Below are 17457 nucleotides of genomic sequence, written 5' to 3'. Positions count from 1 at the left end.
GTGCAAAGACAGGCACTGGTTCCGTCTAAGCTCCAGTGTCACCCAGAGCAAAAACAGGCGCACCATAGATGCTCATTAAACAGTCACTGAATGCGGAATGTTGGCTAGCCCCTGTCTCTCTTTGAGCCCCAGTACTCTCTGTCCCCACCGCGACTCCCCAAACACACACAGACTTTCTCCCATGCACCGTCAGGGAGCCCGGACGCCCGCCCTTTCCTCCCTCCTTAGCAAGCGCATGGGGCAGGGGCTGCGCTCCCTCTGGGTGACGCATCTAGGGGCGGGGCCCCGCCCCACGGCGGACGCTGACTTGGCCCGGTTGGGCAAGGCCAGCGTTGCCCGAGGGTAGGTTACTCATCCTGGGCTCAGGTAAGAGGGCCCGGGCTGGGAGGCGGCACACCCAGGGGGGACGCCGAGGGAGCAGGACGGAGCCATGGACCCCGCCAGGAAAGCAGGTGCCCAGGCAGTGATCTGGGCTACAGGGTGGCTGCTGCTGCTGCCGCTGCTGCCTCACCAAGGTGGGTCTGCGGCCAGGAGGCGGCGGAGGGGACAGAGTGGGGGCTCTGAGGGAGGAGGCGGCCCCAGCCCCCTACAGAAAGGGCTGTGGGAAGCATCTCCCACTCTGTGGGCAGCGAGGACTGGGGCAAAGTTCCCCTGCCCCGGGCGGAGGGGCTATGGGCAGAGTTCTCCCATCCGGAGCAGAGAAGCGTGAGAAGACGTCCTCCCTGCCCTGGCATGAGGGGCTCCACGGCAGGGATCGGCGACGGTGGGCTCGCGGGGCTGTGGGCAGGAAGCTCCCATCATAGGCGTCAGGGCACGAAGGAAAAGGGTGCAGTGTATCTCGCGTCCCCGGATTCGCGGGAAGGTTTTCCCTACTTCTGCCCTGGAAAAGTGTGTGCAGCACGACTGTCTCATCCCGGGGACGGAGGGCGTGGGAAGGACCATTTCTCTGCTGGGGGAGTAGGCTTTGCCCAGATCACTCGGGACTCCGCGCCCACAGGAGCGCAGGCCCTGGAGTGCTACAGCTGCGTGCAGAAGGCGGATGAGGGCTGCTCTCCGCACAAGATGAAGACGGTGAAGTGCGCGCCGGGCGTGGACGTCTGCACAGAGGCCGTGGGGGCGGTGGAGACCAGTGAGTGGGACCCCTGGTCCAGCGCACCCCTCGGGCTCCTGCAGCCCATCCCCGCCTCTTCCAGTCCTCTCTGAACCCGGCCACACCCCTTTAATGAGGGTCCATCCCCCCTTTCAGCCTGGCCTGGACCCCTCGACACACCCTCGCCCCTCGGTCCGGGCCTGGCCTTCTCCAGCAGGGGTTGGAGGGGTTCCGGGCTGGGACGCGGGCACATCCTATCCACCCTTTCTGCTCCGCCACTGAGACCTCCGTATCCCTGGGTGTCACCCTCTGTCGCCTGGGACGCAGCTCTTAGAGGTTCACACTCTATGACCCCGCCCCTCTGTCCTTCTGCGGTTCTTTCCCCTCGGATCTGTCTTCGCCGGCCCCGCCAGCCAAGCCCAGCCTGTCTGTTCCCGGGTGTTGTCCCATTCGAGGCCCCGCCCCAGGCCCCGCCCCTCTGACCCCCACCCCCGCTCTCCACAGTCCACGGACAATTCTCAGTGGCAGTACGAGGTTGCGGTTCGGGACTCCCCGGCAAGAATGACCGCGGACTGGACCTGCACGGGCTTCTGGCCTTCATCCAGCTGCACCAGTGCGCGCAGGACCGCTGCAACTCCAAGCTCAACCTCACCTCGCGCTCGCTCAACCCCGCAGGTCGGTGGGGGCGGGCCCGGGGCGGGGCTACAGGCTGGGGGCGGGGCCACGCTCTAAGGGGCGGGGCCAAGAAGCCGCAGGCGGGGCTTCATTGCGGGAGGCAAGCGGAGGTTGCGCGCTGGGGGCGGGGCTATGAGCCAGTGGGCGGGGTCACCGAGGGAGCGTGGCCACGCCCTGGAGGCGGGGCTAGCGGCTGGGCCGCGGTGCCAGACTCCTCTGACCCCTTCCCTTGCTCGCTGTCCCCCGCAGGCAACGAGAGCGCGTACGAGTCCAACGGCGCCGAGTGCTACAGCTGCGTGGGGCTGAGCCGCGAGGCGTGCCAGGGCACCGCGCCGCCCGTGGTGAGCTGCTACAACGCCGGCGACCGCGTCTACAAAGGCTGCTTTGATGGCAACGTCACCTTGACGGCAGGTGAGCGAGCCCCGGAGCACCGGCCCTGCGGGAATTGTCGTAGCCCTTCTGAGGCGTCCCGGGCGGTGGGGAGCCCTTTACCCATAGGGTCCCCCGCGTCCGACGCATTCTGGGAACTGCAGGCTAAGTGTCTCTCTGGGAGCGCTTCGATCCCAAACTCCGGGCCGCGCAACGCCGCCTGAGCTCCGCCTCCCCGTTTCCCGCCCCCACCCCGCCCCATGCGTGGAAAAATTGTCTTCCCATGGGCCGCACTGTAGCAGCCGAGTGGCAGGCGAGCAACGCAGCTCTGCTCCCGGTCGCTCGCGTCACCGCCTGAGTCCCGCCTCCCCCTCCCGGTCTCCCCAAACCCCCTTCCATGGAAAAATTGTCTCCCATGAAACTGGTCCCTGGTGCCAAAAAGGCTGGGGACCGCTGTTGTAGAGCATCATGGGAAATGCAGTCTCTTCCCCCAATATAGCACTGGGGATATTGCTTTTGTCTCAGAGTTATTTTGGGGGGGAATGCATTTCCATAGAGGACTGCCAGGTACAGAACAGGAGGACATGCCATGGGAAATGTATTTAAGCCTCTAAGCTCCTACCCAGGCACCGAGAGGAATCTAGTTCTGAGCCCTTAAAACTCGAGGGGTCCACACTTGTTCCAGAATGTTAGGAGAGAGGTGGGTCCTGGCCCCTACCTCAGGGAGCCGTGGGAGAAGTTCTTCAAACCCCACCCAGGTGAACTCTGCCAGGTGAACTATGGGAGATGTAGTGACTCTAAGACTGAAGTTTGGTGGGGACATGGGAGGGGGTGAGAGGTGGGGGGCAATGGCGAGAGGGATGTAGGGGAAGGTCGTTCTGCCCTTTGACCTCGTGAGAAGTGTTGTGTCCCAGACCAAGACGTTGTCCCAAGGCACACGTATAGTTCAGCCTGCACGATTTCCCTCTCAAAGCACTATGGGAAATATGGTCCACCACGTGCCAAAGACAGTGTGTCTGTTTCTCAGAGTGGGGCCTGAGTTGAGATTTTTGGATTAATGGATGCAGAACTCCCTCTATCCGTTTTGGGGGTTCTCTGCTCTTGTCTTCCCCTGATGCCCCTAAGTTTCATTCGGACTATGCCAACTTCCCTCCCTCCAACCCCTGACCTATCTGTGTCTCCCTCCTGCAGCTAATGTGACGGTGTCCTTGCCTGTCCGCGGCTGTGTCCAGGATGAGCTATGCACCCGGGATGGGGTGACAGGCCCGGGGTTCCTACTCAGCGGCTCCTGCTGCCAGGGCTCCCGCTGTAACTCTGATCTGCGCAACAAGACCTACTTCTTGTCTAGGATACCACCCCTTGTTCTCGTGCCCGCTCCAAAGGCCACCACTGTGACCTCGACCACTTCTGTCACCACTTCCACCCGGGCGTCAGCTACCTCCACCTCCACCACCAAGCCCACCCCAGCCCCAACCAGCCAGACCGCTGCAAAGGAAGGAGAGCTTGAGGGCTCAGGGAAGGAGGGGTCCAGATTGGCTGGAGGTGCTGTTGTCCACCAGGACCGCAGTAATTTGGGGCAGTATCCCACGAAAGGTGGGAGCCAGCAGACCCCTAATAAAGGCTCTGCGGCTCCCACGGCCGGGTTGGCAGCTCTCTTACTGACCCTGGCCACTGGTGTCCTACTATGAGCTTCTCCACCTGGAAACTTCCGTCTCGCCTACTCCCCTGGCCTTGGACCCCCCTCTTCCCATGACTTCCCTTTCCCGCCACTGGACTGGGCTGGCCCAGCCACTAGTCTTCCGTCCGACGTCTCCCAGTAGCCCCAGCTTCCGCTGCACTGGTTTGCGGCTTCGGGAAATAAAGTTACTGTTGTATATATCCTGCCGGGGTGTTCTAGCTTTCTGAGGGCAGCAACTGTACCCCACTCATCCTGGTCTCCCCCTGGACCCCTCATGACGCCTAGGACAGCGGGAGGCAAGTCAGCTGTCACAGCAAAGGTGGGAGAGAGGCTGACAAGCTTGCCTTACTCACTTTCTCAGGCCAGCCTGGAATGGGGGGTGCGTGGCGGGGTGCTGGTCCCCCCATCTTCCCGGGAGTCAGTTCCTCCTCCGTCTTCCTTACTAGACTGTGAGCTCCTCCAGGGCAGGGACTGTGCCTTAGGCCTCTGTGTGATTAGTTTTCTAGCACATAAAGGCTTCAATAAAGACTTAATTACTTTGTATAGCGCCTTAAAGGAGTAATTTCCACCTCATTTCTCACAGTAACCCCTTGAAGCTGAGCTAGGGCGGGCAGGCCTAGGCCTTCAACAGAGTAGAGGAGCTGAGACCTAGAGCCACAGCCCTGGGGGACATGGGGTGGATCTCCCTTAATCGCCTGGTGTCTAGCCAGCTTGTGGGTGGTCCCACGAGTGAGGGGGAAATGGGGGAAACCATCAGGCAGCATGGAGGGGTGAGTGGGGCTTTTAGCCATGCTGAGGGGTGCAGGCAAGCCGTGTCTGATCTGGGTGTGCACACTGTCCCCAGACGCCACCCTCCATGCCACCCATCTGGTTTATTTATTTATTTATTTTTAGTGATCATTAGTTTATTATGAAAGAGAGACATGGAAATTATTTACATGATGAAAGATTTCAGAACTCCAGTGGAATGAGCTTCATGTCAATGCCATTTCAATAGTGATTTATTTCAGTCCACATACTTTCCAAGAATGTCACCATCTCTAAATAAGAAATAATCCTTGTCATCTAGAACTACTTTGGAGCCTCCATATTCTGGGAGAAGGACTTTGTCTCCAACTTTCACACTAACTGGTTGAATCTCTCCACCCTTTCCTTTAGAGCCCGATCCAACAGCCACTACTGTTGCTTGCAACACTTTTCCTTGAGATTTTTCTGGAAGCATAAGGCCTCCTTTGGTTACAGTTTCGGCTGCACTCCTTTCAAACAATACCCGGTCAAAAAGCGGAAGAAACTTTCTAAATGCTTGTCCTGCCGTGACTCCCGCCGCCGCAGCAAGTACTCTCCCATCTGGTTTATTAAGGATCTTTCGGTGGCTTCACCCACTGCATTTGTGTAAAGAGCCTGAGAGTAGGCCGGGCGTGGTGGCTCACGCCTGTAATCCTAGCACTCTGGGAGGCCGAGGCGGGCGGATTGCTCGAGGTTGGGAGTTCGAAACCATCCTGAGCGAGACCCCGTCTCTACTAAAAATAGAAAGAAATTAATTGACCAACTAAAAATATATATACAAAAAACTAGCCGGGCATGGTGGCACATGCCTGTAGTCCCAGCTACTTGGGAGGCTGAGGCAGGAGGATCGTTTGAGCCCAGGAGATTGAGGTTGCTGTGAGCCAGGCTGACGCCACGGCACTCACTCTAGCCTGGGCAACAAAAGTGAGACTCTGTCTCAAAAAAAAAAAAAAAAAAAAAAAAAAAGAGCCTGAGAGTGCTGCTGTTAGTCTCTGTCTGGTGTTGGGGACTCCTCCGGCCCCTCCAGTCGGATGAAGGCCTGGCCCTGGCGGTCCCAGAGGGGAGAAGCCTGGCTTGGGAACAAGGCTTTGAGAATGCTTGATGGGAGGGGATCAGATGTAGGGAACAGGGAGATAATAATAGTAATATCGCCAATATCCTATTAATAATGGGGAATAGTATGAAGCACTAACAACATAACAATAGGAAATAAGGATTATAGTTACAAAGCAGAAGATTAAGGAGAGCATGAGCTCTTACTGTATACTACATGCACTCTAGGCATGTCAGTGTAACATCAGTAATAGTAACTATAGTCATAGAATGTTAGTAAGTCAAGAACGTCCTACCAGATGCCAGGCCTGTGCCATCAGCGTTTGCATCTCTCATCTTGTTTAATTTTTCACATAAATCCTCAGATGGGGTGATTGGGGAAACTGAGGCTCAGAACAGCGAAGTAATTGACCCACAGTGAGTAATCCATTTATTATGTGCCGGGCACTGTTTTCAGTACCATACTTGGATTAATGTATTTAATCTCCACAACCATCCTATGAGGTAAGTATTAATCACCTGCGCTTTACAAGCTGGCAACATTAGGCCCAGAGAGGTTTAGAAACTTGCCCTAGGTCCCCCAGCTAATAATTAGTGGAGCTTGGGTTTGAACCCAGGCAGGCCAGCGGTGCACAGCGAGACCAGGACTACCATGTAACATTTCCCTCCCTTTTCTTAGAGCATTCAGGAAAGAAAACTTTTCATTCTCTGTCCTTTTGAGATGAATGCCAATCTCTTGAGAAGTCCCCTGCCAGTTTACCCCCCCAGGAAGTGTCTTTCTCTAGGCGTGGGAACTATTTCTTTGAAATGTAAACAGCAAAGGAGGGCCTGGCTCCGTGGCTCATGCCTGTAATCCTAGCATTCTGGAAGGCCGATCAAGGTCAGGAGTTCAAGACCAGCTCTGAGCAAGAGCGAGATACCATTTCTACTAAAAATAGAAAGAAATTAATTGGTCAACTAAAAATATATAGAAAAAAAAGTAGCCGGGCATGGTGGCGCATGCCTGTAGTCCCAGCTACTCGGGAGGCTGAGGCAGGAGGATCGCTTGAGCCCAGGAGTTTGAGGTTGCTGTGAGCTAGGCTGATACCACAGCACTCTAGCCTGGGTGACAAAGTAAGATTCTGTTTCAAAAAAAAAAAAAAAAAGAAAAGAAAAAATAAACAGCAAAGGAGATAGCACAGTTTCCCCTGGCAGGTGAGAACCTAACCTGGGTAGGTGTCTTGCTCTGAGTTGTAAAAGTATCTCCTGTCAGGAAGGTACAAGAAAGTTCCCTTTCCTTTCGGGTAAAGCAATGAACAAACACAGATGATCTACAATGTCCTTTTCACTTTAGCTCCTGAAAGGCCTGACATGCTTTGTTTCAGCAGACTTGAGTTCAAGTCTGTCTGGCCTGTTTCTCATTGCCTGGTGCACTTTTGTTTTGACAAGCACGAGCTGCTAAGCTGCTGTTAACCAGCGTGTTACACAGGTTCAGACTGACAGCTTGGTCACCCGGCCTGTTTTTGCCACCTCCCTGGAGCAGGTCAGAGTACTTCTGGGTTTTTGAGGGCGTTGAGACTGGAAATCCTCCTTTCATGGCCTCTATTGCATGGGGGCTTTTCCCCCTTCTTTGGGCAAAGTTCCAAAGCAGGGAATAGACCTTAAGATTCTCTCTCTTGCACCGCTTGGCCTGGGGCTATTGGCCTGGGGCTATCGACCTGTCCCCTCCCCACCCTCCCAGTGAGTCCTGCTGAGGTCTGGGGTTGGGGGATGCCACACTCTCAGAGCTGAAGCACAAGTTAAAGGATAATTTTTTTTTTTTTTTGAGACAGAGTCTTACTTTCTTGCCCAGGCTAGAGTGAGTGCTGTGGCATCAGCCTAGCTCACAGCAACCTCCAACTCCTGGGCCCAGCGATCCTCCTGCCTCAGCCTCCCAAGTAGCTGGGACTACAGGCATGCGCCACCATGCCCGGCTAATTTTTTGTATATATATTTTTAGTTGGTCAATTAATTTCTTTCTATTTTTGGTAGAGACGGGGACTTGCTCAGGCTGGTTTCAAACTCCTGACCTCGAGCAATCCACCTGCCTCGGCCTCCCAGAGTGCTAGGATTTCAGGCGTGAGCCACTGTGCCCGGCCTAAGGTTAATATTTTTAAGAAGGTAAAAATCACGAATCTCACACAGATATAAAATAAACATGTGTCAAATATTTATCTCGCTGAATTAGTGAAGGAACTGGTAAAATATTGCCACCAGTTCAAAGGAAATTCAAAGAATGCACATGCAAAGGCAATCAGAAATGCGGAAATAAATGTATAGGTGGATGCAATACTGGCCAATATGCCACGCTCCCTGCCAGGCCACTAGGGAGGATCCTTCTATCTTACCTCTTCCAGATTCTGGCAGTCCCAGGTGTTCCTGGGCTCATAGAGGCCTCACTCCAATCTCTGTCCAAATTTCCTCTTCTAATCAGGATGCCAAGTCATATTGGATTAAGGCCCATCCTAATGACCTCATCTTAATTCAATCTGCAAAGACCTTATTTCCAAATAAGGTCACATTCACAGGTACTGGGGGTTAGGACTTCAACGTACCTTTTTTTTTTTTTTGAGACAGAGTCTCGCTTTGTTGCCCAGGCTAGAGTGAGTGCTGTGGTATCAGCCTAGCTCACAGCAACCTCAAACTCCTGGACTCAAGCGATCCTCCTGCCTCAGCCTCCCGAGTAGCTGGGACTACAGGCATGCGCCACCATGCCCGGCTCATTTTTTGTATATAGATTTTTAGTTGGCCAATTAATTTTTTTCTGTTTATAGTAGAGATGGGGTCTCACTGTTGCTCAGGCTGGTTTTGAACTCCTAACTTCGAGCAATCCACCCACCTCGGCCTCCCAGAGAGCTAGGATTACAGGCGTGAGCCACTGCGCCCGGCCTCCTTTTTGGGAGAGGAACAGGATCCCCCCCATCACAAGGACATGTGTGAGATGATGCCAGTTTAAATCCCAGCTCTGTCACTGCTCTGTTCCCTGGGCTACCACTGCAATGTCACTCTGGGTGAAACTGTGCTGGGAAATCCTCTCTTAAGCCTCAGTTTCCCTAACTGTGAAATGAAGATAGTAATAGTTCCTGCCCATAGCACTCTTGTGAGGCTTGAACTTGATCATGTAAGTCAAGTACAGTGTCTGGCATAAAGGAAGTGCTCCACACATAGAGACCAGCACAATGGCAATGTTGATTCAAATATATATAGGCAAAACGGAAGTATAATTTAGTCAATGAAAGAAAGAATGCTGAAATAAGACTGCAGGATTAGAGGCAGGGCGCAGTGGCTCACGCCTATAATCCTAGCACTCTGGGAGGCTGAGGCAGGCGGATTGCTCCAGGTCAAGAGTTCGAAACCAGCCTGAGCGAGACCCCCATCTCTACTATAAATAGAAAGAAATTAATTGGCCAACTAATATATATAGAAAAACTTAGCCGGCATGGTGGCGCATGCCTGTAGTCCCAGCTACTCAGGAGGCTGAGGCAGAAGGATTGCTTGAGCCCAGGAGTCTGAGGTTGCTGTGAGCTAGGCTGACGCCACGGCACTCACTCTAGCCTAGGCAAAAAGTGAGACTCTGTCTCAAAAAAAAAAAAAAAAAAAATCATGGTTTATGCCTGTAATCCTAGCACTCTAGAAGGCTGAGGCAGGCAGATTGCTTGAGGTCAGGAGTTTGAAACCAGCCTGACCAAGAGCAAGACCCCATCTCTACTATAAATAAGAAGAAATTAATTGGCCAACTAATATATATATAGAAAAAATTAGCTGGGCATGGTGGCACATGCCTGTAGTCCCAGCTACTCGGGAGGCTGAGGCAGCAGGATTGCTTGAGCCCAGGAGTTGGAGGTTGCTGTGAGCTAGGCTGATGCCACGGCACTCATTCTAGCCTGGGCAAGAAAGTGAGACTCTGTCTCAAAAAAAAAAAAAAAAAAAAATCAAAGACTGCAGAGTTAGATGCAAAAGAGTCTCGGTGTGTCACTAGGGCTAGAGTGCAGTGGCATCAGCCTAGCTCACAGCAACCTAAAACTCCTGGGCTCAAGCAATCCTGCTGCCTCAGCCTCCCAAGTAGCTGGGACTACAGGAGTGCACCACCACACCTGGCTAATTTTTCTATTTTTAGTAGAGATGGGTCTCTGAGCGCTCATTTGGGTGGCTTAGACATTGGGCCAGCTGTGACAGGGTGGGGGTGTGATGTCCCCCCACCCCTTCTCCCAGGAGGAGGAGCCTCATCCAAACTCAGTTTCTCAATGGGCTAATTGCTGCCTGCTCCAAGATGAGTAGCTTTAACATTCCGTGGGCCTCAAGCGTGAGTGATTATAAACAGCTGGCGCTGAATCTGGGTTTCCTGGTGGCCGCATAGACTGTGTGCTCCTTCCTTGAGAAGGTGGCTGTCGTGCTGGGAGAGGTCTAAAGGAGTGAAGAGTTCTCCACACACACTGGTGTCCAGCCACTCTCCCTGCCCATCCGCTCCTCCCTCCCCATCCCTTTCCAAAGGGATGATAGCAGGAGCTTGGGGACAGTGGAGAAGACATGACATAGGAGAGTAGGCAAGTGAACGGACGCTGAAAGGGCCCACTGGAGGATTTGAATTTAACCTTTGTAAAGTCATGAGTTTAAAGTAAGATTTTTCAGCAGGGTTGTGTGAATTTTCTCCAGCTTTGGTCACTTACTTGGGTGAGGGCACTGAGTGGGTAAAATGTTGCATATTGGTTGAGTGGGTAAAATGTTGCATATTGATTGAGTGGGTAAAATGTGGGTAAAAATGTTGCATATTGATTGAGTGGGTAAAATGTGGGTAAAATGTTGCATATTGATTGAGTGGGTAAAATGTGGGTAAAATGTTGCATATTGGTTGAGTGGGTAAAATGTGGGTAAAATGTTGCATATTGGTTGAGTGGGTAAAATGTTGCATATTGGTTGAGTGGGTAAAATGTGGGTAAAATGTTGCATATTGATTGAGTGGGTAAAATGTGGGTAAAAATGTTGCATATTGATTGAGTGGGTAAAATGTGGGTAAAATGTTGCATATTGATTGAGTGGGTAAAATGTGGGTAAAATGTTGCATATTGGTTGAGTGGGTAAAATGTGGGTAAAATGTTGCATATTGGTTGAGTGGGTAAAATGTTGCATATTGGTTGAGTGGGTAAAATGTGGGTAAAATGTTGCATATTGGTTGAGTGGGTAAAATGTGGGTAAAATGTTGCATATTGGTTGAGTGGGTAAAATGTTGCATATTGGTTGAGTGGGTAAAATGTGGGTAAAAATGTTGCATATTGATTGAGTGGGTAAAATGTGGGTAAAATGTTGCATATTGGTTGAGTGGGTAAAATGTGGGTAAAATGTTGCACATTGGTTGAGTGGGTAAAATGTGGGTAAAATGTTGCATATTGGTTGCTAGATAACCCTGTGAATAGGACGAAATCAGGAAGCTGAGGGTGTGTGCAAAAGAGTGATTATAACAATTAAGAGTGGAATTTAGGGCTAGGTGTGGTGGTTCCTGCCTGTAATCCTAGCATTCTGGGAAGCCGAGGCAGGAGGATGGCTTGAGGTCAGGAGTTTGAGACCAGCCTGAGCAAGAGCGAGACCCCCTGTCTCTACTAAAAATAGAAAAATTAGCCGAGCATGGTGGGGCAGGTCTGTAGTCCCAGCTACTTGGGAGTCTGAGGCAGGAGGATCGCTTGAGCCCTAGAGTTTGATGTTGTTATGAGCTATGATGATGCCATTGCACTCCAGCCTGGGTGACAGAGCAAGACTCTGTCTCAAGGCCGGGCGCGGTGGCTCACGCCTGTAATCCTAGCACTCTTGGAGGCCAAGGCAGGCAGATCGCTCAAGGTCAGGAGTTTGAAACCAGCCTGAGCAAGAGCGAGACCCCCGTCTCTACTAAAAATAGTAAGAAATTAATTGGCCAACTAAAAATATATAGAAAAAATTACCAGGCATGGTGGCGCATGCCTGTAGTCCCAGCTGCTCCAGAGGCTGAGGCAGGGGGATTGCTTGAGCCCAGGAGTTTGAGGTTGCTGTGAACTAGGCTGACGCCATGGCGATCCAGCCCAGGCAACAGAGTGAGACTATCTCAAAAAAAAAAAAAAAAGACTCTGTCTCAAAAAAAAAAAAAAAAGTCAACTACTGAATGTATTAGGAATGAGGGAATCTGAACATTTGGCAACCATCATTATAATAATTGGTTCAGGTAAGCTTCTCTAATGGGTGCTAAAACTAGTGGGTGCAAGTTTGAGGAGTAACAGGATATGTATTGATAATACATTGTCTCAGATCATCTCCCTACAAGATACTTGTTAATTACCCAGAGGGAAATAGTGATGTAAAATAGGAAAAACCTGGCAGACACCACGTTAACCAAGTGATCAGAGTTAACCCCACTGGTCACGGGACAAATGGGCATCCCGTGCCTGATACGGGCATGGAGAAAGGACACAGCGTCACTTCTGGGGAATTCAGCAAAACACGTGTGACCTGAATGTAATCATGTCATCAGACAAGCCCCAGCTGAGTGACATTCTGCAAAATAACTGACGTCTCTTCTCCAAAAATATCAGTGTCACAACAAACGAAGAATAATGGAGGTTCTGTTCCAGATGAAAGTGGAAAGACAGTGCATGACCTAGAATTTTCTTCTGCTACAGGAGACCTTCCTGCAGCAATTGACAAAGTCTCAATAAAGTTTATACATGCGATCGTTTATTTTCATGTTAGTTTCTTGAGTTTGATAAACGCACTATTATATAAGAGAATGTCCTTGTTTTAAGGAAACGCACACTGGTGCCTATTTAGGGGTACCGGGGCAATGTCTGCCTGTGACTTTCAAACTGTTTAGGAAAAAATATTTACACATAGAAAGAGAATGACAAAATAAATGCAGTAAAATGGTAGCTTAGGGGAACCATATACACATGTCTTTATACATATTTATATTTTATCTTTATATAAAAATAGATTTATGATATAAATATGCTCATTTATATCTCATATATATATTATATATATATAAAACAGGACATCCTTGGCATCTAGGAAGTACTCAATAGTGTTATTATTTCTTTTTTCAACTTTACTAAGGTATGATTGACAAGTTATTATTTTTTAAAATCTTTATGTCTCTTGCACCTTGCAGAGAGTAGATATTTGCCCAGTAAATGCTTGTTCAACTTTTAAAAACACCCATTGTTTCTATGTGCCGGGCACTTTAGCTGCATCTTTGGATACTCAGCATACCCTGGTGAACAGTGTTAGCACTTTGTTTTCCAACTTTTATTGTGAAAATTTTCACACCCGCAGATAAGTTGAAAAAATCATGCAATGAACACCTGTTTGCCTTCCCCTTCGATTCAATAATTGATAACATTTTGCAATGCTCTCTTCCGCTGGTCCATTTGACGGATGCAAACACTGAAGTATAGATAAGATTAAGTCACTTCCTCAAGGTTTCCCAGAGCTGGGATTTGAACTCAGGCCATCTAACCCTAGAGGGTGCCCCTAAAACAACTAGTTTACCTGTAAGGCCTTGGGGAGCTCCCGTGGGGGTGGCCCTGCCCCGCCCTTCCACAACCCACCGAGTAGTGCTGCGCAAGAACCAGCTGTGGCTGCCTACATTTGAGTTAAAATTCATTGCAGTTCAATAAAATTGAGGATTCAGCCCCTCAGCCCCACTTGCTATGTTTTAATGCAGGGGTCCTCAAACTTTTTTTTTGAGACCGAGTCTCGCTTTGTTGCCCAGGCTAGAGTGAGTGCCGTGGCGTCAGCCTAGCTCCCAGCAACCTCAATCTCCTGGGCTCAAGCGATCCTCCTGCCTCAGCCTCCCAAGTAGCTGGGACTACAGGCATGCGCCACCATGCCCGGCTAATTTTTTGCATATATATTTTTAGTTGGTCAATGAATTTCTTTCTATTTTTATTAGAGACGGGGTCTCATGCAGGCTGGTTTCGAACTCTTGACCTTCAGCAATCCTCCTGCCTCGGCCTCCTAGAGTGCTAGGATTACAGGTGTGAGCCACCAAGCCTGGCCCCTCAAACTTTTTAAACAGGGGCGTTAGTTCACTGTCCCTCAGACCGTTGGAGAGTGCGGCACACATTCCACACATGCGCACTGTGGGCCGGGGACTAGTCAAGCAGGACAGGCAGCAGCGGCAAAAACACCCCTGGCTGGGCAGATAAATGTCCTTGGTGGGCTGCATGTGGCCCATGGGCCATAGTTTGAGGGCGCCTGGTTTTTTTTTTTTTTGAGACAGAGTCTCACTCTGTTGCCCAGGCTAGAGTGAGTGCCGTGGCATCAGCCTAGCTCACAGCAACCTCAAACTCCTGGGCTCAAGCAATCCTCCTGCCTCAGCCTCCCAAGTAGCTGGGACTACAGGCACGTGCCACCATGCCTGGCTAATTTTTTGTATATATATATATATTTTAGTTGGTTAATTAATTTCTTTCTGTTTTTAGTAGAGATGGGATCTCACTCAGGCTGGTTTCGAACTCCTGACCTTGAGCAATCCTCCTGCCTTGGCCTCCCAGAGTGCTAGGGTTACAGGCGTGAGCCACCGCGCCCGGCCCAGGATGCCTGTTTTAATGGCTCAAATAGCCACACGTGGCCACGGATGCCGTAGGGATGGAGCAGGTACAGAAATCCCTATGTCACAGTGCAGGGCCCCAGCAGGCGAGCCAAAGAAACCTCTACCTTCAACCCACGTGGCAGTGGCAATAATGTCGTGCATTGGGGACGGCTTAGAGAGCGGATGAGGAAAAATTTAGCCAGCTTACTCTTTAGTGTTTTTCTGGTTTGGTTTTGTTCTTTAAACGTTTCCTCTGCCCTCATATGCCCGTCATTCTTTCCTGGTGCCCACCCCACCTGTGACCTGTCTGTCATTGGCATGAAGCTGGTGGCTAATCTACCGGAATCCTAACGGCCTTGATGGACGTCATGGGAAACCTCCCAGTGGGCCGAGTCAGAACTACTGTTCTGCTGGACTCAGTCTCTGCTTGGCTTGCTTTCAAACAGGGAAATCACAGGAAGAAGCCAGATGTGGAGTTCGGGGTGAGAGAGGTCTGAGTTCCTATTCCGTATGTCTTACCTGCGTGGATTTGGGCAGGTGACTTCACTGCTGTGAGCCACAGGCGTGTCATCTGTGCGTGGGCATAACCGCACGTGCTTCCTAGGGCTAACTGTCCTAGCCGGGCAGAGCGTTTTTTAACTGGTAGCTGCTGGTTTCTATTTTCCCCACTTGCAGTGCCCCAAGCGATATATGCATTGGGTGGCATAGAAACACAGAAGCAGGGACTGGGGTTTCAGCCTAATAGGTTAGAAAACTCCCACAGGGTGAGAGTTTCAGGGACTATTGGGTGTCACGACCACAGATTGAAACCCAAACTGGGGTCTGGGGCCCAACAGGGTCTTCTGACTGGTGAGTTTCATGGAAAATCTGACAAAAGCACTTCCATGCAAAGAAACACAGTTAAATGCAGTTGTTAACAACAAATCAGAGGGTGCTCTCACCTTTTTGTCTAATTGAAAGAACATTCAGGCGAGGTGGCTCATGCCTGTAATCCTAGCACTCTGGGAGGCCTAGGTGGGCGGATTGCTCGAGGTCAGGAGTTCGAAACCAGCCTGAGCAAGAGCGAGACCCCCGTCTCTACTATAAATAGAAAGAAATTAATTGGCCAACTAATATATAGAGAAAAAAGTAGCCGGGCATGGTGGCGCATGCCTGTAGTCCCAGCTACTCGGGAGGCTGAGGCAGGAGGATCGCTTGAGCCCAGGAGTTTGAGGTTGCTGTGAGCTGGGCTGACGCCACGGCACTCACTCTAGCCTGGGCAACAAAGCGAGACTCTGTCTCAAAAAAAAACAAAAACAAAGAACATCCAGAATAACCCAGCCTCTTCTTTAGAAAGAATAATTTTCGGGTCCTTCAAAGCCATCTAGATTTGGCATTGACCAACAGAAGTTTCTGTGATGGTGGAAATGGCCTATACTCCATGCCGTCCAATATGGGAGCCACGAGCACATGTGGCTGCTTGCACAGTGGCAAATGTGACGGGCGTGGTGGGTGGCTCACCTGTGAGCTAGGCTGACGCCACGGCACTCACTCTAGCCTGGGCAACAAAGCGAGACTCTGTCTCAAAAAAAAAAAAGTGAGATTCCAAGATTATGCCCCGTCATCTACCTACAGATGTTTAGTGTGTGTTTCCCATAAACAAGGACCACCTCCTCCATAACCGAAGTACAACCTCAAACATAAAAGCCACTAGCATTGATGAATTGCTACCATCAGGTCCCCATCTCAATAACGGCCTTTACAGCAAAAGGTTCCAGTCTAAACTCTCGCCTTGCATTTAGCTGTCGTATATCCTTTTAGCCTCCCCTCCACCCCCAGACAGGGTCTCCCTCTGCGACCCAGAGTGGAGTATAGTGGCGTGATCATAGCTCACTGCAGCCTCAAACTCCTGGATTCAAGTGATCCTCCTGCCTCAGCCTCCCAAGGTGTGAGCCATCGTACAGGGCCTGGTTTCTACTTCTAAGTCCTAGCTATGTTTCCCATTAAAAATGCCAGATTTTCTTATTAAACTGGACATCGTTTTTTTGTTGGTTTTTGGTTTTGTTTTTTTGAGACAGAGTCTCACTTTGTTGCCCAGGCTAGAGTGAGTGCCGTGGCGTCAGCCTAGCTCACAGCAACCTCAATCTCCTGGGCTCGAGCGATCCTCCTGCCTCAGCCTCCCAAGGAGCTGGGACTACAGGCATGCACCACCATGCCCGGCTACTTTTTTCTCTATATATTAGTTGGCCAATTAATTTCTTTCTATTTATAGTAGAGACAGGGGTCTCGCTCTTGCTCAGGCTGGTTTCGAACTCCTGAGATCAAGCAATCCGCCCACCTTTGCCTCCCAGAGAGCTAGGATTCTAGGCGTGAGCCACCGAGCCCAGCCATTAAACTGGACATAGTTTTAAGATGTTTCCTATGACACAGTTCACCAAAACAGAAGTCAGAGCAAGAAGAAAAAGGAGGAAGAAAACGAAGAGCTGGGGCCGGGCGCGGTGGCTCACGCCTGTAATCCTAGCACTCTGGGAGGCCGAGGCGGAAGGATTGCTAGAGGTCAGGAGTTCAAAACCAGCCTGAGCAAGAGCGAGACCCCGTCTCTACTATAAATAGAAAGAAATTAATTGGCCAACTAATATATATAGAAAAAAATTAGCCGGGCATGGTGGCGCATGCCTGTAGTCCTAGCTACTCGGGAGGCTGAGGCAGGAGGATTGTTTGAGCCCAGGAGTTTGAGGTTGCTGTGAGCTAGGCTGATGCCATGGCACTCACTCTAGCCTGGGCAACAACTCGAGACTCTGTCTTGAAAAAAAGAAAAAAAAAAGAAAACAAAGAGCTGGGGAATCCAGATATATGAAGACACACAGAGGGGAGAAATCACGAATTCCCTTCCCTGTATTTTCCCCAAGGTTGGATCTCTGAGCTCCATGCGTGAGAAATAGATTTCAGCTTCAGACAGGGCTTGTTGGCGACAAAGCGGGTGTGACAAAAGGACAGGCGGATCTGCCTGAACTGGCCTTGCTGGTTTCTCTCCTTCCCTGGTTTGTGTTTTTAATTAAGGGCTTATTTAATTTGAATTATATAAGTAAGATATGAATACATTCTTGCTGGAAAGCATTCTTAAAAATACAGAGGGTGGTAAAGCAAAAAGCCCTTTGAAAAAAGGGCAGTCAACCAGTTGCAGAAGAGGGAATTCGGGCTGCAAGGTAGAAATGTCTCTCCAAACAACAAATACAGATCACCTTTAAGTCCGCC

The 17457-nt window shown here is 50.6% G+C and overlaps 1 protein-coding gene and 1 pseudogene across 1 annotated transcript; one reads left to right on the top strand and one right to left on the bottom strand.

Moving 5' to 3' along the window:
- The first annotated feature begins 334 nt into the window (after window positions 1-334).
- On the top strand, window positions 335-4012 carry LYPD3 (LY6/PLAUR domain containing 3). Its single transcript, XM_012761575.2, has 5 exons — window positions 335-515; window positions 998-1129; window positions 1595-1765; window positions 2015-2176; window positions 3326-4012. The coding sequence occupies exons 1-5, from the start codon at window positions 431-433 to the stop codon at window positions 3820-3822; spliced, it is 1047 nt and encodes a 348-aa protein (XP_012617029.2). The 5' UTR covers window positions 335-430; the 3' UTR covers window positions 3823-4012.
- A 783-nt stretch (window positions 4013-4795) lies between these two features.
- The window catches only part of LOC105869604 (10 kDa heat shock protein, mitochondrial pseudogene), a 26904-nt pseudogene continuing 14242 nt past the window's right edge, over window positions 4796-17457 (bottom strand).

This window comes from Microcebus murinus, chromosome 16 (assembly GCF_040939455.1).
Source record: "Microcebus murinus isolate Inina chromosome 16, M.murinus_Inina_mat1.0, whole genome shotgun sequence".
Taxonomy (NCBI): Eukaryota; Metazoa; Chordata; class Mammalia; order Primates; family Cheirogaleidae; genus Microcebus; species Microcebus murinus.
Note: the sequence above shows the minus strand (reverse complement) of the source record. Positions and strands in the feature narration are given on the sequence as shown.